This window comes from Mobula hypostoma, chromosome 19 (assembly GCF_963921235.1).
Source record: "Mobula hypostoma chromosome 19, sMobHyp1.1, whole genome shotgun sequence".
NCBI classification, from domain to species: domain Eukaryota; kingdom Metazoa; phylum Chordata; class Chondrichthyes; order Myliobatiformes; family Myliobatidae; genus Mobula; species Mobula hypostoma.
This window is the reverse complement of record NC_086115.1, coordinates 11,663,713-11,688,230: the sequence shown is the minus strand read 5'-3', so window position 1 is coordinate 11,688,230 and position 24,518 is coordinate 11,663,713. Positions and strand designations below refer to the sequence as shown.

General features: G+C 46.7%; 1 protein-coding gene across 7 annotated transcripts in view; it reads right to left on the bottom strand.

Annotated features, from left to right (window-relative positions):
- Positions 1-24,518, bottom strand: part of LOC134358814 (Kv channel-interacting protein 2-like) — a 513,936-nt gene that overhangs the window by 94,045 nt on the left and 395,373 nt on the right. The window contains exon 1 of one of the 7 annotated variants that reach the window (XM_063071322.1): positions 3,040-3,551. The exons of 5 other annotated variants lie outside the window; for them this stretch is intronic. In XM_063071322.1, coding sequence (XP_062927392.1) covers positions 3,040-3,157 — 118 coding nt within the window. In that variant the 5' untranslated portion in view covers positions 3,158-3,551. Of the gene's footprint in view, positions 1-3,039; positions 3,552-24,518 lie in introns of those variants that run through there. One more of the 7 variants, XM_063071327.1, reaches the window with a different exon arrangement.

The following is a 24,518-nucleotide window of genomic DNA, read 5'->3' as shown; positions in this document are numbered from 1 at the left end:
CTTTTGATTAGCTTCTAAACCTAGACTGGATCACAAAATGTAGGGAACACAAGTCTAGCCTGTACATAATGCCCTTTCAGTTCACTGTCATTAGCTTGTTAAGTATGCAGATAATTTTCATAGCTAACATAAAATCGTTCTTTACGGCACATTGTGTCCCGATCTCACTGCAATTTCATCCTCCTTAGCCTCTCGTTCTCTTTCACTCCAAAGGGAAACACCCTAGCTCGCTCAGCCTATGCTCTCTAATCCAGGCAGCATCCTGGTAAACCCCCTCTGCACCTTCTCTAAATGTTCCACATCCTTCCTGTAATGAGATCAGAATTGAACATGATTCCCCACGTCTGGTTTTATATATGGCTTTTGAACTCAATTTCCCAAGCAATAAAGGTCACACATCATACATCTTCTTAACCATCCTATCAACGTATGTGGTAACTTTGAGGGATCTATGGATGTGGATCCCAAGATACTTTGTTCCTCCACACTGCTAAGAATCCTGCCATTATCTCTTTATTCTGCCTTCAAGTTTGACTTCAAGTGAATCACTTCACACTTGTCTGGACTGAACCCCATCTGCCACTTCTCAGCCCAGCTCTGCGTCCCATTAAGGTCCCGTTGTAACCTACAGCAACCTTCTGCACCATCCATAACACCACCAACCTCAGCCCAGCTCTGCGTCCTGTCAAGGTCCCGTTGTAACCTACAGCAACCTTCTGCACTAGCCACAACACCACCAACCTTCGCATCATCTGCAGACTTAGTGACCCTCCCTTCCACCTCCTCATCCAAGTCACTTATAAAGAACACAAAAGAGCAGGGTTCCCTGGACACAATTCTCCAAGTGTGGTCTTACCAGAGTTTTACAGAGCTGCTCTTGGACTGAATTCCCTCACCAAAGGCGGCCAACACACCATGCCTTAACTACCCTGTACAGTACACACACCAGGTCTGAAAGAAACTTGTACAAGCAACAGCCACAGAATATAAAAACAGGCCCTTCAGCCCAACTAGCCCATTCTGACCATCAACCTGCCACTTACACTAATCCTGTTTCGTTCTCCCCACATTCCCATCGGCTCTCATCAGTTTCTACCCCTCATGTACTCACGGGGGGGGGGGGGCAACTCAGACCAACCTGTTCGCCTTTGGGTGGTGGGAGGAGACTGGAGCACCCCGGGGGGGGGGGGAACCCACACGCTTACCGGGAGAACGGGCAGACTCCACGTACAGACAGTGGCAGAGATCAGGATCGAACCGGGGTCTCTGACACCAGGAGGCTGCCAGCCGCTCTACCAGCCGCCACCTCGCTTATCGTATCTGACTGAAGCCACGTTGCACAGTCTGTTCTCCTGCAGGTGAGAGCGGGGCACCATGTGTCACCAGGAACAGCTTTATGTTAAAGAGAGCCGCTGTGAAGATTAACCTGCATAATTAAAAGGCGAAGGATGGCGAAACTGCGGTGAGATCAGGACACAATGTGCCGTGAAGAACAAGTTTATGTTAGCTGTGAAAACTATCTTGCATAATTAGCAAGCTAACGACGGTGAACTGAAAGGATGTTTTGCACAGGCTGGGCTTGTGTTCCCTACATTCTGTGATACAGACTAAGTTTAGAAGGTAATCAGGGGCACTTCCCTCTGGCGCAATGACTCTGGAACAAAGGCAGGTGGTCAAACTTACAGAGAGGTCACTGACTGGCTGTATGAGAATCAGGTTTATTATCACTGGCATATGCCATTAAATTAGTTGTTTTGGGGCAGCAGTACAGTGCAAGACATAAAAATGCTATCAGTTATAATAAGAAATATATAAAAATAATTAACTAGTGCAAAAAGAGGACAAAAATAATGAGGTGGTGTTCAAAGGTTCATGGATCGTTTAGAAATCTTATGGCAGAGGAGAAGGAGCTATTCCTACAATGTGTCATGTGTGTCTTCAGGCTCCTGCACCTCCTCCCTGATGGTACTAATGAGAAGAGGGCATGTCTTGGGTAGTGAGGGTCCTTACTGATGGACGCCGCCTTTTTGAGGCTGTGGAACTGGCTGCGTTTATATCTCTCTGCAGCTTTTTCTGCTCCTGTGCCTTGGAGCCTCCATACCAGACGGTCACGCAACCAGTCAGAAAGCTCTCCACCCCACAGCTGCAGAAGCTTGGTGGTCCTTGGTGAGGGACGAAGTCTTTGCCTGGTATGGAGGCTCCAATGCAAAGAGGCTGCAGAGGGCTGTAGGCTCAGGCAGTTCCATCATGGGCTAGAACCACCCCCACCCACACGGTCGAGCACATCTTCAAGATGCATGGCATCAAGAAGGTGGCATCGATCACCTTAGCACCCACCACATGCCCTTCACTCATTGCTACCCTCAGGGAGGAGGTACAGGAACCTGAGGGCACACACTCAACAACTCAGGACCCCTTCTTCCCCGCTGCCATCAGATTTCTGAATTACATCGTTATTCCTTGTTTTATGTACTTATAGAAACTTTATGTCCTTGCACTATACTGCTGCCAGAAAATCAGGAACTGCACATTACGTAAGACAGTGAAAATAAACCTGATTCTGATTCTGAGTGGGATGTGCAAGGGCTCGCACACACAGGCCAGTTCAAACCCAGAACCCCGATCCAGAAAGCGCGTTGAGACCAAAACTTATTGAACACCGATGAATAGATTTTTGTGCAGAACCAAAATGAGAAGATTGGAGACAAGATACAGATTCACCACTGCATAACCAGAAGCTGCCAGACTCTGAGGGGGGGTCAAGTGACCCACTCCCTCCCGTTCCCAGTCTGAGACGACATCTAGTTCCGCATAGATCACTTCCACAAGTGGCTTGCGTCAGTGGCGAGACTGTAGTTGAAATATATTGATATAAACTTTACAAAAATAACTTGTTACAGATACATAAATTAGCCAGGAGGAAGGTTATATTTACAAGGATATGTTTAGAAATTTAAAGTCCTTTAAATTGGGTTAATCTGGAAAAAGCTTAGACAGTGATAAATGAGAGAGTGCTCTGGACTTGCTGCCTCTGCCTACCTTCACTGGAGAAATCAATCAGTCCCAGGAAATGTAACAGCTTCAGAGAACTTACAACCAGGAAGATAATGCCTACGGTTTGTAGTCCCTCCGACTGCCACTCAGTGTCCACAACCATCCTGCTGTCACCTGCAGCTGAGACTCTGGAGACAGTGGGTGCAGGAAGAAAGCAAGGTCGAGGGTCACTGGGGCACACCCGCAGACAGATAACACACACGCTCGGAATTACAGGGAGGCAAGGCTGAGAGGTTCACAGTGACAGACACAGAGGCAAAGCCAGAGGTGTACAGCGGGATGGTGCGGAATGAGGGTGGGTGGAGGATGAAGATATGGTCTACACACGCAGAGCTCAGAATAAGACAAAGTTCACAGAATTTGAAATGTACTCAGACACTCACAAAGAATTCACTGCAAGGAAAACATACACACACTGACACACACACAGCTTAGAATAAGGCAGAATTCACAGAATTTGAAATATACTCAGAAACTCACAAATAAATTCTCTGTAAGGAAAACATACACACACATACACGGAGCTTAGAATAAGACAGATGTCACAAAATTTTAAACACACTCAGAGACTCACAAATAATTCAAAGTATGTATATACATACACACACAGCACGGAACACAAAGAACACAGTTAAAGACAGGATGAAAGACTTAGAGGTGTACAAGTAAAGATTTCTCAGTCAGGATGCACTGAAATTAAGGACAGAGAACCTTACGCACGCACAGTTACAAAACACACACACACACACAAATACGGAGTGAGGTTCACAAAAAGGTACCAAGAGTGGGTCATGCAGAAGCGCAGACCTAAAGATAAAGAGGCAGACTCTCAAGGTTGTTCAGGATACAGAGATTCACAGGCAGAGCTAGGATACAGAGAAAGAGAGAGAGAGAGAGAGACAGACAGACAGATGGTCCAAATTGTCGGCAGCCCCAGAATGCAGGCGGATGGAAATCATCACCTGAAGACATTCCTCAGTCTATATCCAAAGCTGTTAATCAGTCAGAGACTGGGACAGGGTCCCCATCGGCAACTTCTGTTCAAACGGAGAGCTGCCACTAGCCGAGGGATCTCAGTATCTCTACCCTGATGTGGCATTTCATCAGCCTTTGTCTGTGAAAGGGCTGTGGTCCCAGGAGAAGGTGGAGCTGTTGTTCAGAGTTGCTGGGGGTCTTGGAAAAGGTCAAGACCTACACAGAACTTCAGAGGCAGAAACCCAGAGCAAGTGATCTGGAGGAAAGAACATAAAAGCTCACCAGCTCGGGGAGAGCGCAGGAACAACAGAGATGTTCAAAACACGGAGCAAGACCCTCAGCTTCTGAAGAAAGGAAGTCTAGTTCCTGACAATGCCACAGAGAGAGGGAGGGAGATGATAAAGGAGGGAAGCAGGTAAGAACTAAAGTAGACGTTACTCACATCTGCAGCCTCTCAGTACCCACACTCACAGTCTAAGCCTCCATCCATACCCTTCAGCACATTCTACCCAGTTTTTTATTCTTTGGAATCCGACCACAAGACTTGGCTGAAAATGTTGACCGACAATGTTCAGTCGGAATATTGTGGCCTGTTGCTAAGGACACGCCAGGTCCTGTTTATCCCCTGTGCCCATGCTTTCAGAACATCGGTTGCTGGTTCAGCAAAAGCTTTACGTTAACATCAATACCTATATTTCCTATCTATACAAGAGTTGTAGAGTCCTTGAAAGTGCATCCATTAAACACAACTTACACACTCACTTCCAAGGATTCGACAATTCACGTTCTCAGTCTTACTTATTCACTTATGGTTTATTATTGCTGGTTTATTTTTGTATTTACACAGCTTGTGAGAGGTTTTTCATCGATTCTACAGTACTTCTCCTACTGCGAATGTCTGCAAGAAAATGAATGTCAGGGTAGAATATGGTGACATTTAGGTGTTTGATAATAAACTTTGACTACAGCTGCTTCCAAAGCCTCCTGTTTGCCCCTCCTTATCCTGGTACCTCCTCCAGCACAGTATCCATTCGTGATTTCTGTACTGCTCCTCAATCGTGTCCAATCTACTTGCTCCATGAATGACACCAATGCTTTGAGTTCATAAAACATAGGACAATACAATGCAGTGCAGGCACCAACTTTTTAACTGACTGCAAGACCAATTAAACCCTCTCCTCCTCTATAGCCCTCCATTTTTCTATATCCATGTGCCTATTTTAAATGTCCTAATGTGTCTGCCTCTTACACCATCCTCAGCAGTGTGTTCCTTGCATGCACCACTCTCTTTATGAAAAAACCTGACATCCATCCCCTACACTTTCCTCCAATCACCCTCAAAATATGCCCCCTCTTATTAGCTACTCCCACCCTAGAAAAAATCTCAATCTATGTCTCTTATCATTGAATACACCCCTATCAAGCCACATTTTATCTTCTTTCACTCCAAAGAAAAAAAGCCCCAGCTCTCTCAACCAGTCCTAATAAGACATACCCTATAATCCAAGCAACATTCTGATAAATCTCCTCGACATCTTTCCTAAAAATTTCCTATCATGAGGAAACCAGATGTGAACACTATATTCCAGCTGTGGAGTAAGCAGAGTTTCTGGCCCCTTAATCATTAGAATTCCCTTTATACTCCTCCCCAGCACTCTCTCATTCTTTAATCCATTCCTCAGCGCTGATGTCTGTGACTAAGCCTCCGATCACCTGACTAATACAGTACCTCTGACAGTGGCTCAGTGCCAGATCTTGTTCGGAAACACTCTTATGTACAATATTGTGTCGAGGTGCCTTATTTGAGGAGCTATATAAATGCAACTTGTAGTGAAAGGCGGAAGGCAAGATGTAGAGAAGATCACTGCTTAAACTCTTACTCGAATCTGTTCTGAAGTGTTTGACTGGTACTTTCACACATTTAGTGTGCCTCTATTGGCACATGTACAAACTTCACAGAAGAAAACTGAACACTCACAGTGCTTTTTAAACAGTACATTCAATTTCCGAGCATGTAACATGTTGTTTAAAGTTGGATCCATGGGAGGTACAATTCCCATTGTCCATCACACACTCCCAGGGCAGGGACAGTACAGGTTAGATACAGAGTGAAGCTCCCTCTTCACTGTCCCATCACACACTCCCAGGGCAGGGACAGCAAGGGTTAGATACAGAGTGAATCTCCCTCTACAATGTCCCATCACACACTCCCAGGGCAGGGACAGCACGGTTTAGATACAGAGTGAAGCTCCCTCTACACTGTCCCATCACACACTCCCAGGACAGGGACAGCACGGGTTAGATACAGAGTGAAGCTCCCTCTACACTGTCCCATCACACACTCACAGGAGAGGGACAGCACGAGTTAGATACACAGTGAAGCTCCCTCTACACTGTCCCATCACACACCCCCAGGGCAGGGACAGCACGGTTTAGATACAGAGTGAAGCTCCCTCTACACTGTCCCATCACACACTCCCAGGACAGGGACAGCACGGGTTAGATACAGAGTGAAGCTCCCTCTACACTGTCCCATCACACACTCCCAGGACAGGGACAGCACGGGTTAGATACAGAGTGAAGCTCCCTCTACACTGTCCCATCACACACTCACAGGAGAGGGACAGCACGAGTTAGATACACAGTGAAGCTCCCTCTACACTGTCCCATCACACACCCCCAGGGCAGGGACAGCACGGGTTAGATACAGAGTGAAGCTCCCTCTACACTGTCCCATCACACACTCCCAGGACAGGGACAGCACGGGTTAGATACACAGTGAATCTCCCTCTGCACTGTCCCATCACACACTCATGGTCACGTCTGTCTCTGAGGGTTTCACTGTTAATTTCTGTGTTGCTGAATCTGAATATTTTAGGTGCCATCCTCTGTTTCAGTGTACATAAATAAGCTTTTCCAGAGGGATAAGTATCGTAATAGAAAAATATCTTAAAGGTTCAATATTCCATCTGGGTAGCCTCCAACCTGATGGCATAAATATTGATTTTTTCTACTGGTAAACACATTTCCTCCCCCTCTCCCCTATTCCCTGCTCTGAGTTTTACACTTCTCACCTGCCCATCACTTCCCCCCGCATCTCCTCCCCCTTCCCTTTCTCCAAATGTGCATCTCCTCTCCTGTCAGATTTCTCCCCCCTCCAGCCCCTGACCTTTCCCGTCCAACAGGCTTCACCTACCACCTCCCAGCTAATCTCCTTGCCCTCCCCCCACCTTTTTATTTTGGCAACTTCTCCCTTTCCTTCTCAGTCCTGAAGAAGGGTCTCGGCCCAGAACGTCGACTGGCTACCTTTTCCATCGATGCTGCCTGATCTGCTGAGCTCCTCTAGCAGTGTGTGTGTGTGTGTGTGTGTGTGTGTGTGTGTGTGTGTGTGTGTGTTTGTGTGTTTGGCATGTGTGTGTGTGTGTGTGTGTGTGTGTGTGTGTGTGTGTGTGTGTCTGGCTGTCTTTTTACTGGACAAGAATCTTTCCGGGATTATGGAATCGGGTTGGATAAGTCAAGGAACAGATGATTACAGAACAGCACTGGAGGAACTCAGCAGGTCCAGGAGTCTCTAGGGAGGAAAATGGACAGTCAACATTTTGGGTTGAGGCCCTTCATCCTGACCCCAGATTGGTGCTGTTTTATTATTGTCCAGGTACAGTGAAAAGCTTGTCGTACATGCTGTTGGTACAGATCAAATCATTGCACTGTCCATTGAGGTAGTGCCTTGGTTAGCATGACATTATTACAGCTCATGGTGTTGGAGCCTGGAGTTGAATCCCAGCATTCCCAGATTCCCAGTAAGGAGTCTCTGCACATCCTCCCCGTGGAATGTGCGGGCTTTCTCCAGGTGCTCCAGTTTCCTCCCCCGGCACAAAGTTGTACCAGGTAGGTTTGTAGGTCATTGCAAATTGTCCTGTGGTCAGGTTAGCGTTAAATTGGGGTTATCAGGGGGTTGCTGGGCAGCACAGCTCGATGGGCCGGAAGGTCATATTTTGTGCTGTATCTCTAAACAAAAACAAAATAGATAAGAAAGTGGAAGAAATTAAAACAATAGCAATGCACAGTAAAGAGTAAAAGCTACAGAGAAAGTGCAATGCGGGTAAACAATAAAATGGAAGATCATAACATGATAGATTCTGACGTCGTGAGTCCATTTCAGCACACAAGTCTGATAACAGTGGGATTGAAGCTGTCCTTGAGCCTGACGGTATGTTTTGTTTCAGGCTTTTGTATTTTCTGTCCAATGGGGGGTGGGGGGGGGGGAAGAGATTTGAAACAATGACGATCCATTTCCCTCTACAAATGTTGCCTATCCTGCTGAGCTCCCCCTGCCCCTTGGTGTATTTCTGCAGATCTCCAGCATCCGCAGAATCTCTTGTGTCTGCACGTTATCCATTCCTGGTTGAATAGTAGAATAAACTGGAGGGGAGGAATGGCCTCCCCCTGTTCCAATGTTGTCAATATCTGCCTGGAGTTGTCAGTCAGCTCCTCCCGTAAGGACCTGAGCCTGTAAGGTACCCAGCTGCCTACCCTTTACAGAGCAGAGCGACAGAGCCGTACCATCTGCTGTTATCTGTGCCGACATTACACCTGTGTAAATATCATCTCCACTCCGACAGACAGGAGATGGGAGACGTGCGGCAGTATGCTGAGCCTGATCACTGGGTCCCAGTCTGGCAGCCGGCCACTGGCCTCAGGTTCCGTGGCTCCCGGTGCCTGTCGCATGAGAGACACCGACCTACTAATTATAAACACAAGACGTTCTGCAGGTGCTGCAAATCTTGAGCAACACACACAAAATGCTGGAGGAACTCAGCAAGTCAGGCAGCATCTATGGAGGGGAATAAACTGTTCTGGGCTGTTTTGGGCCGGCACCCTTTATCCGGTTCTTATTCTGCTTTCTTCCCTCTACTTTTCCAGTCCAGACGAAGGGTCTTGATCCGAAATGTTGACTGTTTATTCCCCTCCATAGATGCTGTCTGACCTGCTGAGTTCCTGCAGCATTTTATGTGTGTGAGTGTGCGAGTGTGAGTGTGACACACAACCATTTGTCACCAGTGGCTTTGTGTGGAGCACGCAGGTTTCCAAATGCAGAACCAGTGAGTGGGATGATCTAGAGGCCACCCAAATGAAGCGGGTGTGGGATGGGGTGATGCATATGATGGTACAATCACAGAACATAGAACAGTACAGCACCGGACAGGCCATTCAGCCCAAGATGCTGTACTGACCTTGATGTCAATTTATACTTAATATCCTTGATATCCCTCCATTCCCTTCATATTCATCAGTCCATCTAAAAGACTCTAAAACTCCACCAAACTGCCTGCTTTCACCTACCACTCGCTGTGTTACCTTTAAACTCCCCCCTACTGTAACATGATCAAAGTAGAGACGATAGATACGGAAGTGTTTCTTTTCAACAAAATGAGACACCCTCAGTGGAAGAGGCTTGTTTGACCCAATATCACATGACATTTTATATGCTACAGATCAAAGGACAATTCTATAGTTACAACGTTTCTACAATGGTTCCTTTGAATTACATATTATTTTCACACCTCCTCCTCCGCACCCACACTTCAGACACCCAAAATGAATGTTAACCAGCATTACAAACTAGAGTCCTGCCGAAAGGTTTTGACACAAAACATTGACTGTACTTTTTTTTTATAGATGCTGTCTGGCCTGCTGAGTTCCTCCAGCATTTTGTGTGTGTTAATTAGCATTGCCTGCTTTTCAATTAACCGATGTCCACAGCTCCAGGAAACTATTGTCCAGGGCTGCATTTTAAATTTAATCTACAATCCATGCTCAGATATGTTGCTGAAATTAATATTTTTCCATAAAACCTAACTCCAGAATATGCCCTAACACCCTGCCCCCTCTCCCCCTACAACCTTAGCTTGTCCTCTGGTGTTTGACTTCTTCCCTGGGGAAATTATTCTGACTGCCTACCCCTACCTATGCCATTCATAATAAAAAACTTGTATCAGGTATCCCCTCAGCCTCGATGCTCTCAAGAAAACAACACAAGTTTGTTCAAACTTTCCTTGTAGCTCATATCGTCTAATCCACCAGGCAGCATCCTGGTAAACCTCTTCTGCACCTTGTCCACAGTCTCCACATCCTTCCTATAATGAGGCAACCAGAGTGTACACAATACTCAGAATCAGAATCGGGTTTAATCTCACCGGCATATGTTGTGGAATTTGTTGTTTTGCAGCAGCAGTACAATGCAATGCACAGTAATAAAACACTATAAATTACAGTGAGTATATATAAAATTAGTGCAAAAAGAGAGGGAATGGGAGTGAGGTAGTGTTCATGGATTCATTGCTCATTCAGAAACCTGATGGCTGAGGGGAAGAAGACGTTCCTGAAATGCTGAGTGTGTGTCTTCAGGCTCCAAGTGCGGTCTGACTGAAGTTTTATACAACTGCAGAACGACTTCCTTACACTTGTGCTCAACACCCCTGCCAATGGAGGCAAGCACGTCTTACACGTTCTTTACCATCGTATCCACTTTCAGCGAACTGTAGATATGGACCCCAAGAAATGATCTACTTTTAATAATATTAAAGGGTCGACCATTAATTACTCTTAACTTCCTGTAGTTTCTCACCCATTCTCTTCACTCTTTTGCCATTCCCCATTCTGGTTCCTCTCTCACCCCTCTTCTTCACCTGTCCATCACCTCCTCCTTTCCTTTCATCCATGGTCTGCTCTCCTCTCCTATCAGATTCCTTCATTTTCAGCTCTTTACCTCCCCCCAACTTCTCCCTTCATCCCTCATCACTCCCCCACCCACTCACCTTCCCCCTCACCCGGTCTCATCTATCACCTACCAACTTGTACGCCTTCCCCCCCACCCCCACCCCCTCTTCTTATTCTTGCTTTCTCCCCCCTTCCTTTTCAGTCCCGATGAAGAGCTTCAGCCTGAAATGTTTATTCCCCGCCACCGATGCTACCTGATCTGCTGGGTCTCTCCAGCATTTTGTGTGAGCGTTGCTCTGGATTTCCAGTGTCTGCAGAATCTCTTGTGTGTAAAATTCCCCCTTATTTGACTTCCTTGGTCTCCTATCCTTTCTCCAGCCTAGGTCTTCCTGCCCACCATCCTACCCTTATCTAGTTCCAGTTATCACCCTCCTTAATGACCAGATTCCTGTGTCACCTCCACATCCAAGCCTCTGTACCTCCCTCCATTCTTCTCTCTCCCCGCTTACCCCCATCTGCCCCTTTTTGTTTCCCCCTTTCCCATCTTTTATTACATCTCTTTCCTAATCTGTCTATCTGCCACCCATCCTCAGGCTGTGTTGCTTGTTAAACGACACCTATCACGGTAATTTCGATGCAGATGTGTGTTAAATAAATGAACCTGAATCTGACTCAGGACGACTTGACCTGAGCTGCGGGCACGCTATGTATTCGGTAGGAGTGTGGCATGCTGCGAGCACACTGCACTGTCGAAAGGAGCATGGCACGCTGCGGGCACACTGCGCTGTCGAAAGGAGCATGGCACGCTGTGGGCATGCTGCATTGTCGGCAGGAGTGTGGCACGCTGTGGGCATGCTGTGGGCACACTGTGCTGTCGAAAGGAGCATGGCACACTGTGGGCATGCTGCGGGCACACTGCACTGTCGAAAGGAGCATGGCACACTGCAGGCACACTGCGCTGTCGAAAGGAGCATGGCACGCCGTGGGCATGTTGCGGGCACACTGCGCTGTCGAAAGGAGCATGGCACGCCGTGGGCATGCTGCGGGCACACTACGCTGTCAAAAGGAGCATGGCACACTGCGGGCACACTGCGCTGTCAAAAGGAGCATGGCACGCCGTGGGCATGCTGCGGGCACACTGCGCTGTCGAAAGGAGCATGGCACACTGCGGGCACACTGCACTGTCAAAAGGAGCATGGCACGCCGTGGGCATGCTGCGGGCACACTGCGCTGTCGAAAGGAGCATGGCACACTGCGGGCACGCTGCACTGTCAAAAGGAGCATGGCACGCCGTGGGCATGCTGCGGGCACACTGCGCTGTCGAAAGGAGCATGGCACACTGCGGGCACACTGCGCTGTCGAAAGGAGCATGGCACGCCGTGGGCATGCTGCGGGCACACTGCGCTGTCGAAAGGAGAGTGACACGCTGTGCTGTTGGAAGGAGAGTGGTGATACTGGCACAACGCAATCCGCGCTGATTGGCTTTGAAACAAAACGAGGCGTTTCGCTGTACAGGTGGCAAATAGAGTTCACCTTTAAATATTTAATCCCTCTAGCTGCTTTAAAGAATAGATTTATTTGTCCCATGTACATCAAAACAGTGAAATGTGTCGCTCGCGCCAGCAGCCAACACAGTCAAAATATGCGCTGGGGGCAGCTCGCAAGTGCTGCCATGCTTCTGGCGCCAACACAGCGTGCCCACAACTTACCAACCCTTAGCCTAACTCTACGTCTTTAGCAGTGGGAGGAAACCGGAGCACCCGGAGGAATCCCTTACGGTCATGGGGAGAATGTACAAACACCTTACAGACAGATCAGCGGCAGGAATTGAACCCCAGTCGACGATCGTTTGTGCTGTACAGCACTCCTCTCACCGCTATGCTACCGCGTCACACGGACCTCCCTCCCCATCCCTCCCAACAACACTCAGTACATCTGCCCGCGTCAGCACTATGTCTTTCTCTACATTGTCCATTTAAATACTGATCTAAATGTCTCACGCTCAGGGATTAATAAACCTCATTGGTTCTGAGTCCCCCCCGCAGCACTGAGAATTGAACCCCGATCTTGCTGGTGGTGCCGTAAAGCGTTACACTAATTACTACACCCCCATGCTGCCTCCTGTTACTCACCTCCTGCTCCCTCCCTGCTGCTCGCCATCTGTCCTTTGCCCCCGATCATCTGCTTCTACCCACCGTACCACCGTACCAGCAGAATTAGACCACCTGATCACAAACAAGAGAAAGTCTGCAGACGCTGGAAATCCGAGCAACACACACAAAATGCTGGAGGAACTCAGCAGGCCAGGCAGCATCTATGGAAGAGAGTGCAGTTGAAGTTTTGGGCCGAAACCCTTCATCAGGTCTCAAGACTACTTTGCCAGCTCATCATGGCTGATTTATTATCCCTGACAACCCCATTCTCCTGACTTCTCCCATAACCTTTGACCCCCGTACTAATCAGGAACCAATCAACCTCTGCTTTAAATAGAGTTAGAGTAGACATAGAAAGAATGTTTCCCATAGAGGGGGAGTATCGGAACAATGGGCACAGCCTCAGAATAGAAGGATGTCCCTTTAGAACAGAATTGAGGAGGGATTCCTTTAGCCAGAGGTCGGTGAATCTGTGGAATTCATTGCCACAGACGGCTGTGGAGGCCAAGTCATTGGGTATACTTAAAGTGGAGGTTGATAAGTTTTTGAGTAGTAAGGGTGTCAATGGTTACAGGGACAAGGTGGGAGAATGGAGTTAATCAGTGGAGCATTGGCTGATAGGCAGAAAGCAAATGGTGGGAATAAAGGGATCCTATTCTGATTGGTTGCCGGTTACTAGTGGTATTCTGCAGGGGTCGGTGTTGGGGCCGCTTCTTTTTACGATGTATATCGATGATTTGGGTTATGGATTAAATGGTTTTGTGGCCAAGTTTGCGGATGGCACCAAGATAGGTGGAGGAGCAGGAAATGTTGAAGAAACGGAAAGGTTGCAGAGAGACTTAGTCAGCTTAGGAGAGTGGGCAAAGAAATGGCAGATGAGATACAATGTTGACAAATGTACGGTTGTACATTTCGGAAGAAGAAATAATCCGGCAGATTATTATTTAGATGGGGAGAAAATTCAAACATCGGAAGTGCAAAGGGACTTGGGGGTCCTCGTGCAGGATACCCTAAAGGTTAACCACCAAGTTGGATTGGCGGTAAGGAAAGCGAATGCTATGTTGGCATTCATTTCAAGAGGAATAGTGTATAAGAGTAAGGAGGTGTTGATGAGGCTCTATGGGGCATTAGTGAGACCTCATTTGGAATACTGTGTGCAGATTTGGGCCCCCTATCTTAGAAAAGATGTACTGATGTTGGAGAGAGTTCAGAGAAGGTTTACGAGGATGATTCCTGGAATGCAGGGGCTAACATATGAGGAGCGTCTGTTGGCTCTTGGATTGTATTCATTAGAGTATAGAAGAATGAAAGGGGATCTCATAGAAACGTTTCGAATGTTGAAAGGATTGGACAGAGTAGATGTGGAAAGGTTGTTTCCCTTGGTGGGTGAGTCCAGGACAAGAGGCCACAGTCTTAGAATAAGAGGGTACCCATTTAAAACAGAGATGAGGAGAAATTTTTTTAGCCAGAGGGTTGTGGATTTATGGAATTCATTGCCACATACAGCTGTGGAGGCCCGATCATTGAGGGTGTTTAAGGAGGAGATTGATAGGTATCTAACTAGTCAGGGTATCAAGGAATATGGGGAAAAAGCCGGAAATTGGAACTAGGTGGGTGAATAGTTTAGCTCATGGGGGAGCTGCGGAGCAGACTCGATGGGCCAAATGGCCTACTTCTGCTCCTTTGTCTTGTGATCTTGTGATCTTGTAAAAAAATCAAGATAATAAATTAGCCATGAGGGAATGGTGGAGACACCTGATGGGATGAATGGCCTATTTTACTCTTTCAGGAAAGATAACTTGGAAAAAGTGCAAAGAAAATCCACAAGAGTATCGCCAAAACTTGAAGGACTTGGTCACAGGTTTGGACGGACCAGGACTTTATTCCTGGAGCGTAGGAGACCAAGGGGGTCACATTATAGAGGTGAATAAAATCACGAGGGGCACAGATAAGGTGAATGCACACAGAGTTTTTGCCAGCGAATGGGAACAAGAAAGAAAATGGAGAACACAGGTTTAAAGTGAGACAGGGAAGATTTCATGGGGGGTGGGGAGCAAGCTTTTCACCCAGAGGGTGGTGTGTACATGGGATGAGCTGCCAGGGGAAGTGGTTTGGACAGATACAACAACAACATTTAAAAGGCACTTGGACAGGTACAAGTTTAGAGAGAAATGGGCCAAACTTGGGTATAGGAACCTTGGTCAAAGGGTTAGACCAAAGAGCTTGTAGCTGTGCTATTGCTCAATGACCCTGTGAACTCGTGTTCTCAGTATTATTTTTGTATTTGTACAGTTTGCATACTGTTGCATATTGGTTGTTTGTCAGTCTTCATCTGTTTATGCATAGTTTTTGTAAATTCTATTATATTTATTTCTTTTATATTATATTTAAAATTCTATTATATTATATTTCTTCCCCCCCCTGCAAATGCCTGCAAGAAAATGAATCTGAAGGTGGAATATGGTAACATTGATATTAAATTTACTTTGAATGTTGAACTTTCGATCTGCCCAGCAGAAATGCAAATGCAAGCCCAGGGAGGCAGGATTAATCTGGATCTTTCATATGGGAAAATCATTAACTTCTCTGGGTGGAAACTAGCTTCAATAAACCTTGCATTTAGAGACTGTGGCCAGCAGGTGGCAGCAGTAGCCCAGACAAGGGCCTGAATACTGGGCTTCAGTCACTGAGAGATTGGCTTGTCCTCAGCTCTCTGCCTCTCCCCGTACATCTCCCACAACCCTCCTTCTACCTCCCCCTGCTCTTGTAAGAAGAGCACACTGTGTTGTTGATGTATTAAACGTAAGACCATAAAATATAGGAGCAGAATTAGCCCATTTGGCCCATCGAGTCTGCTCTGCCATTTCATCATGGCTGATCCATTTTCCCTCTCTGCCCCAGTCTCCTGCCTTCTCCCTGTACCCCTTCATGCCCTGACCAATCAAAAATCTACCAATCTCTGCCTTAAATATGCATAAAGACTTGACCTCCACAGCTGCCTGTGGCAAAGAGTTCCACAGATTCACCAATCACTGGCTAAAGAAATTCCTCCTCATCTTCATTCTAAAAGGACACCCCTCTATTCTGAGGATGTGTCATATGGTCTTAGACTTTCCCAACGGAGGAAACATCCTCTTCTCATTCAATCTATCATGGCTTTTCACCATTCGATAGGTTTCATTTAGCTTACCCCTCATTGTTCTGAATTCTAAGACCAGATCCATCAAATGCTCGTCATATGACAAGCCGTTCAGTCCTGGAATAATTTTTGTGAACCTCCTTTGAACCCTCTCCAATTTCAGCACATCCTTTCTAAGATGAGGGGCCCTAAACTGCTCAGAATACCCCAAGTGAGGCCTCACCAGTGCCTTATATAAAGTCTCAACATTATATCCTTGCTTTTACATTCTAGTCCTCTTAAAATGAATGCTAACATTGCATTTGCCTTCCTCACCACAGACTCAACCTGCAAGTTGACCTTTTGGGGATCATGTACGAGGACTTCCAAGTCCCTTTGCACCTCAGTTTTTTTGTATTTTCACTCCATTTAGGAAATAGTCTACACTTTCATTTCTTCTACCAAAGTTCATGACCATACAATTCCAGACACTGTATTCCATCTACCACTTTACCCATTCTTCTGATCTGTCCTTCTGCAGCCTCTCTACTTCCTCAAAACTACCTGCTGCTCCACCTATCTTCATGTCATCTGTAAACTTTTCAACAAAGCCATCAATTCCATCATCCAAATCATTGACATATAACATAAAAAGAACGGTTCCAACACGGACCCCTGTGGTACACCACTAGTCACCAGCAGCCAATTAGAAAAGGCTGCCTTTATTCCCACTCTTTGCCTCCTGCCAATCAGACACTGTTTTATCAAGGCTGGGCTCTTCCCTTCAATACCAAGGTGCCTCATGTGTGGCACCTTGTCAAAGGCCTTCGGAAAATCCAAGTACACAACATTACTGATTCTCTTTTGTCTATCCTGCTTGTTATTTCTTCACAGTATTCCAACAGATTTGTCAGGCAAAATTTTCCCTCGAGGAAACCGTACTGACTATTGCCTATTTTATTACATCCCTCCAAGTACCCTAAGACCTCGTCCTTTTAATTGGCTGTGACTAACTGGCCTATAGTTTCCTTTCTTCTGCCTTTCTCCCTTTTTGAAGAGTAGGGTGACATTTACAGTGTTCCAGTCCTTCTGAACCATTCCAGAATCTAAAGATTCTTGAAGGATCATTACTAATACCTCCACAATTTCTTCAACCACCTCTTTTAGAACCCTGGGGTGTACACCATCTGGTCCAGGTGACTTATCTACTTTCAGACCTTTTGGTTTCCAAAGAACCTTCTCTCTAGTTATGGTAACTTCACACACTTCATGCCCCCTGACACCTGGAACTTCCACCATACTGCTAGTGTCTTCCACAGTGAAGACTGATGCAAAATACTTATTCAGTTCACCTGCCATTTCCTTGTTCCCCATTACTACCTCTCCAGCATCGTTTTCCTGTGGTCCATTAGCCACTCTCGCCTCTCTTTTGCACTTTATGTAGCTGAAGGAACTTTTGGTACCCACTTTAATATTATTGGCTGGCTTACTTGCGTCTTCCATCTTTACTTTCTTAATGACTTTTTTTATTTGCCTTCTGTTTGTTTTTAAAAGCTTCCCAATACCCTAACTTCCCACTATCTTTTGTTTGCTCAGTCACCCACCCCATCCCTCGTCCTGTCCCTCACTTCAACACAAAGGGACTTGGACATGGAACTGGAATTAGCTTATTCTCATCACAAGTACCAAGATAGTGTGAAAAACTTGATCTGCATACTGTCCATACAGACCTACTCATTACACAGTGCATTGAGGTGGTGGTGATGATCCCTGATGCCTCCGTCGGTCGGAGTTGAACACAGATACTGTGTCCTAGCTGTCTAGATACGCAAACCTGGGCAGTACGATACAGAGAGCAAGCTGTTGCCCATGTAGCAAGCTCCCCCTCTCCAAGCATCTGATGAATCCAAAGGAATGGCAGAGACTGATACAGTTTGGTACCAGCAGCATCACAGGAGGTGCCAGTCAGCACTGAACTCAGGGTAGGACAGCTCCAGATTTTTCCCTCAGGGTTTACTCCCAAAGCCTTCCCCATGAGTGGGTGTAGCCGCAAGGCAGCAGAGGTCTGAGTGTAAGGAGTTTCTTCTTTTGTGTTACTGCGTATGTTAATCAAAATGACTTTTTTGTTATGTTAATCTTTTGTGTTACTGCGTATGTTAATTATAAATGGCTTCTTTATTATGTTAAGTGCAGAGAAAGTCTCTAGCTAGCACTATGCTTGGGTTATAACAGATAGCAGATGTAAATGAACCTATGGGTGTCCATGTTATTCTTTCTTGGGGTGATATGCTGTCTCATATGGCTGGGAACCAGGTGGTTTTGGTGGGGAGTCGGAGGAGAGACCGTGAGGACGATGGGGAGTCGGAGGAGAGACCGTGAGGACGATGGGGAGTCGGAGGAGAGACCGTGAGGACGACGGGGAGTCGGAGGAGAGACCGTGAGGATGACGGGCGTGTGGAGAAAGCTCAGGCTGAACACTCTGGGTGGTCCCGAGCTGCGAGTCGACGGGGTCAGAGTGGTCCCGAAGAGGTCCCTGAGCTCCAACGTGTGCATGAACAAATTGAACTTTGATAAGTCTGGCGCTTTTTCCATTCCTTTTTTGTATTGAACTTCTACTAATCTCATAGACTTAGTAATATCTATAAAGTGTAATTGGTAAAACGTACAGTGTTTGCTGGCTGATGATTGATGTTGGAAGCTGAATCCGGTGGCAGTTGTACAGAAACCGACGTAACCGGGAGACAAGGTGAGCGGGGGACGGGGTTTCCCCGAGATAAATACGAGCCAATATAGCTGAGCGTTACATGAGTTTTCCTTCCCCTTTGAGGTAGAGCAAGATAAAACAATAATGATACAGAATGCAGTGTAACAGCTAGAAAGTGCAGTGCAGATAAGCCATAAGATATTAGATCATAATGAGGTAGATTGTGAGGTCAGGAGCCCATCTGACCAACATAAAACAGAACATTACAGCACAGTACAGGCCCTTCGGCCCACGATGCCGTGCCGACCTTTTAACCTACTCTAAGATCAATCTAATCCTTCCCTCCTGCATGGCCTGCCATTTTTCTTTCATCTACGTCCCTACCCAACAGTCTCTTAAGCATCTGTAATGTATCTGACTCTACTTCCACCTGGTGCTGGCTCGAAGGGCCAAATGGCCTACTCCTGCACCTATTGTCTATTGTCTATTGTCACCCCTGGCAACACATTCCACGCACCCACTACCCTCTGTGTAAAAACCTTCCCTTGACATCCCCCTGTAATCTCCTCCAATCACCTTCAAATGATGCCCCCTTGTATTAGTCATTTCCACCCTGGGAGAAAGGGACTGGTTGGCCACTCCATCTTATAACTCTTATCAGTTTATACATCTTTATTAAGGTAAATCTTCATTGTCCTGGGGAGCTATTTCACAGTCTGGTAGCAGTGGGGTAGAAGCAGTCATTGAGCCTGGTGGTACGTGCTTTCAGGCTTTCGGACCTTCTGCCCGATGAGAAGGGAGGGGAAGAGACAATGTTCAGACTCAATGCACTCCTCAATTACATTGGCTGCTTTATTGATCCCTGCAGCTGCAAGAACCTTGTAGCCAGCACCTCCCGACTCCAAACTGACAGCAAGCCACTGCGGGCAATGAAACGGTTAACAGAGGAAGAGGCATGGACCTGTGAGCAGATTGTCTAATTCCTGGGGGACCTGGCTGACTGGGGTCTCTCGCCTCAGCTCCCCAGTGCCTGCCCCTTGCAATAAGGTTACTGATTGGCCGGGTGAGTTTCCAGCCTCTTGGCTAGTGTGTGACATCGAGATTACACACTGAGCTGTACCGAAACAGCGAATTAGGCTTACGGGTAAGGCATGGCTTCCAATGAGGGGGAGAGGGGGCAGTCGGGCTGGACGTGGTGGGACAGGGTGTTTGGGGTTCGGTGGGAATTGGTGAGGGAATGGCTGGAAGTGTTAGGTGGGTTATTGTTGGGGAGGGGTTAGATCCTGTGTGGTGACGGGGGGCTGGTGGGAGGTAGAGGAAGATTTCCCAGGGAATGCTGGATCCCCTTGTCACCTCCACCCTCCACCCCTCCCAGCCTCTGCCACCATCCCCACCCTTGATCATCAGCCTAACAAACCCTCCTCACGGGGACTCACCTACCCTGCCTACTCCTCCTGCCCCACGTCCTCTCCACAATATCCTCTTCACTCATCAGGTTCAGGAAAGAGGGGCTCAGCCTGAAACCTCAACAGTCCGTTTCCCTCCATGGAGGCTGCTTGACCTGCTGGGTCTCTCCAGCATCTTTGCAGTTCTCTTGCAGTCTCCTGGCAGAAGTCAGCTGGGTGAAGACATGACACTGCCTGCTGTGTCGGAGGGGACTTGGAGACGCGGTGGGTGGCCAGAGGAAGATTGTACCCTCATCTATCATCCGGACACGCCGTGGCACTCTGTTTCATCAGCTGGTGTGGGACGTCCCAGAGGGAGCATTATTTGTCACATGTATATCGAAACATTCCCCATTCTGTTTTCTCTCTGCCACCTCAAAGTGCCTGTGTGTGGAATGATCTGCACACAAACAAAAGTTTTCCGCTGTATCTCGGTACACGTGACAAGACTAAACCAATATTTACATTATAGAGTTACACAGTGTGGAAAAGGGCTCCTCAGCCAAACATAGCCATGCCAATCAAACTGCCTACCTGATGGTAGAGTCCCAGTGGCCTCATTCACCTGCATTTGGTCTATATCCCTCTAAGTCAGGGCTTCCCAATCATTTTTTTAAGCCATGGACCCCTACCATTAACTGAGGGGTCCGTGGACCTAGGTTGGGAACCCCTGATCTAAATCTTTTCTGTCTATGTTTCCATCTAAATGTATTTTAAATACTATATCTCTACCTGCCTCAACTACTTCTGACAGCTTTAGTTGCTTTAGGTTTCGTGTTAGCTCAATGGCCAGAGATCTTTTCAAACTGGAGAGTTCAAAGTTCAAAATACATTTATTATCAAAGTATGTATACTGAATACAACCTTGCGATTCCTCTCCTTACTGATTATTGTCGCGTCACCCAAGGTAAACAAAAGGCGTATATGTATGTTGAATCACTGAAACTGTGAGGGAAGCCACACTGCACAATGATGCAGGAGAAACTGGTGGGGACAAGTGTTTGATAGGATTGTTCCTAGAGCTGATTACTGACTACAGGAAGAAGACACTGTGCGTCCGCAAGGTAATCCTCATTACAGAATCAGAGGTGGAGAGGGTCAGTAGTTTTAAATTCCTTGCCGTGACCATATCAGAGGATCGGTCCAGTGACTACCATCACAAAGAAGGCATACTTTCTTAGAAGTTTGACAAACTTGTATAGATGCACTGTGCAGAGTATCCTGACTGGTTGCATCATGGCCTGGAATGGAAACACCAGGGCTCAGACAGTGATAGATACAACCCAGTCCATCACAGGCAAAGCCCTCCCCATCACTGAGCACATTTACAAGAAGCACTACCACAGAAAAGCAGCATCTGTCATTAAGGACCCAACCCCCACCCCCTACCATCCAGGCCATGCTCTCTTCTTGCTACCAACACCAGGCAAGAGGTGCAGGAGAATTTGGTCCCATACCACCAGGTTCAGGAACAGTTATTACCCCAGGCTCCTGAACCGGTGTGGATAACTTCATTTTGCTCAACACTGAATGGATTCCGCAACCTATCGACTCACTTTCAAGGACTCTACAACTCATGTTCTCAATATTATTTATTTACATTTCTATTGGTTGCACAATTTATCTCTTTTTGCACATTGGCTGTTCGTTATGCATAGATTTTTTTTCAATAATTTCATTATATTTCTTTCTTTTTCTGTGAATGCTTGCAAGAAAATTGAATCTCAGGGATGTATAAGGTGACATATATGTACTTTGATAATAAATTTACTTGGAAGAGAGTGGTAGCTGTGTGGAACGAGCTTCCAGCAGAAGTGGTTGAGGCAGGTTCGATGTTGCCATTTAAAGTTATATGGACAGCTATATGGACAGAAAAGGAATGGAGGGTTATGGGGTGAGTGCAGGTCAGTGGGACTAGGTGAGAGGAAGAGTTCGGCACGGACTAGAAGGGCCGAGATGGCCTGTTTCCGTGCTGTAATTGTTATAAGGTTATATGGAACTTTGAACATTAAAATGTGATGATTCTGGCCCTGCATATTATTATCCCACATGGTCACAGGGAGAGCGTGCAAACTTCACACAGACAGCACCAGAGGACAGGACTGAACCTGAGAGCTTGGGAAACAAGGAGAACCCCAATTCTTCCATCTTCGATCAGTCAAGGTGACCAAAAGAACCTTCAGGAGCAATGGTATCCTCTTTCCTTGGATGAGCCAACTGCTATCGACTAGTGCTGCTTGGCTCAACTCAGCTATTGATCTGAAAGAGCAGGATTTGTAAGTCGATGTGCCTGTTCCATTTTGTTCATCTTTTTTGTGTGGGAGGAGGGATTTGGGGGGGTCGATGAGCCAGTTCTGTTTTTGTTCATTTTTTTGTGTGCAAGGAGGGGGAATTTGCAGGTTGATGACCATGCCGCCTTTATTTCCTTTCTTGGTTTCATGGCTATCTGGAGAAGAAGAATTTCAGAGGTGTGTACTTTGATAATTAGTGACCCTTTGAATAAGTCAACAACAATGCTCAACGTAGGAGATCTGTGGTTGGGGTCACCACTTCAGTGCACTCAGCTTGCTCCTAACACAGCCAAACTCCTTGAACCTTAAGTCAGCAAATCGTTGGTGGCTTCTGTGATTGGAGATCCATGCGGGCAGGAGGCACCAGGGCTGGTGACACCCTAGGTACACAAATGGGTGGGAATAAAGTTCTAGGCCAAGTGTCCAGAGCCCCGGTGATTGGAGAGCCCATAGTTCGAGTCCTGGGGTTTGGGTCCTCACAGGAAGATCGAAGCCCGTAGGTCGATTGGAAGACCAGAAGTCTGCAGAAACCTGGGTCTCCGAGCCTCTGTGAGTCTGCTCGAGAAATTGAAACCCAGTGTTTGTCAATCCACTGGAGGTTGGAGGCTGAAGGAATTCTGTCCCGAGCTTGGAGGACTGTGTATCTGTGTGCATGGGTGGACAGGAAGGAGGACTAGGAGGACTTGTTTTGCTGCTGTTGTTTTGTTGCTCGTTGGGCTCTGATTTGTTGTGTTCTGCTGAACATTGTGGGCCTTCTATGTTGGCAATAGAAGGTATGGTGATACAGATGGGCTCCCCCCCATCACATCATTAAGTTATGTTGGTTGTTTATGCAAACTGCATTTCACTGTATGTTTTGAGAGACATGTGATAAATAAATGAATCTGAATCCAATCTACATCATCTAACTCTTCTCAAGTGAATTTGTGGGAATGGATTTGGAAGGGGCTGTTCTTGCTACCCATCCCTCCCTGGAACACCAGAATCAGCAAAATTTAACGTTGGAGAAAATCTTGGGATCAGGACTAGCCAGTCCCCTCCTTGATCAAAGAGACAGATTCAAACTCTACTGTAGATAACCTCAGCAAATGGGCTCCAAAACTCCAGAGCAAAATTGCAAGTTGACATCTTGTAGGATACTCCTCATCAACAAGTTGTCTGAATAACCAATAAGTTTTTGATAACTGATAAGTTCTCAATAACCATTCTCTCACAACTTTGGGTCAAAACCAAACAATGAGATTCCTCTATTTCCAGACAGCAGACTAGCCTGTGACTCTTTCCACTGAAGATCTTATGATGTTATTTTAAACAAGCATAGTCCTGGCGAACTTGCACCCCTCAACAATCATTGTGAGTAAATCTTCATCTCCTTCCCTTTGCCTCTGCTACCCATCGCCCCCCAACTTCTTACATTATTCCCTTGCCCTTTTGTCCCTCCCCACTGATCTCCCTCCTGGTGCTTATCCCTGCAAGGAGTTAGGTTCTTTGCCTGTCCCTACACCTCCTCCCTCACTACCATTCAGGGTCTCCAGGTGAGGAGACACTTCACCAGCCAGTCTGTCAGGGTCACCTATTGCTTCCGGTAAGTCCTCCTCTACATCGGTGAGGCCTGATGTAATTTGGGGGACTACTTAGTCATGCAGCTTCACTCTGTCCGCTACAAAAGGCAGGATCTCCCGGAGGCCACCCATTTCAATTCAATTTCCCATTCCCATTCCAGTCTGACCATGACCTCCCCTAATGCCACAATGAGGATGGCGTGCCCGATTACAGCCAGCAACAGAGAAGAGCAAGGATAAGGGCAGAATACTTATGACTAACTGGAACAAGTTCTCTGTCTGAACAACACTGTCGTACACAGAACAGAGTTTAAATATTCATGATGTGCATCTTGGACACAGCTGATATAAAAATTTAATGCAAGTGATCATCTGTGGGACTATCAGACAGGAATTGTTTAATGTTTGCTTCTCTGTGATCTATCTCCTGGTGTTAAAAGCTCTAATAACCCATTAACAGCTTGCTTTGGGTCTCGTCGTAACTGCAGGTTTGGGT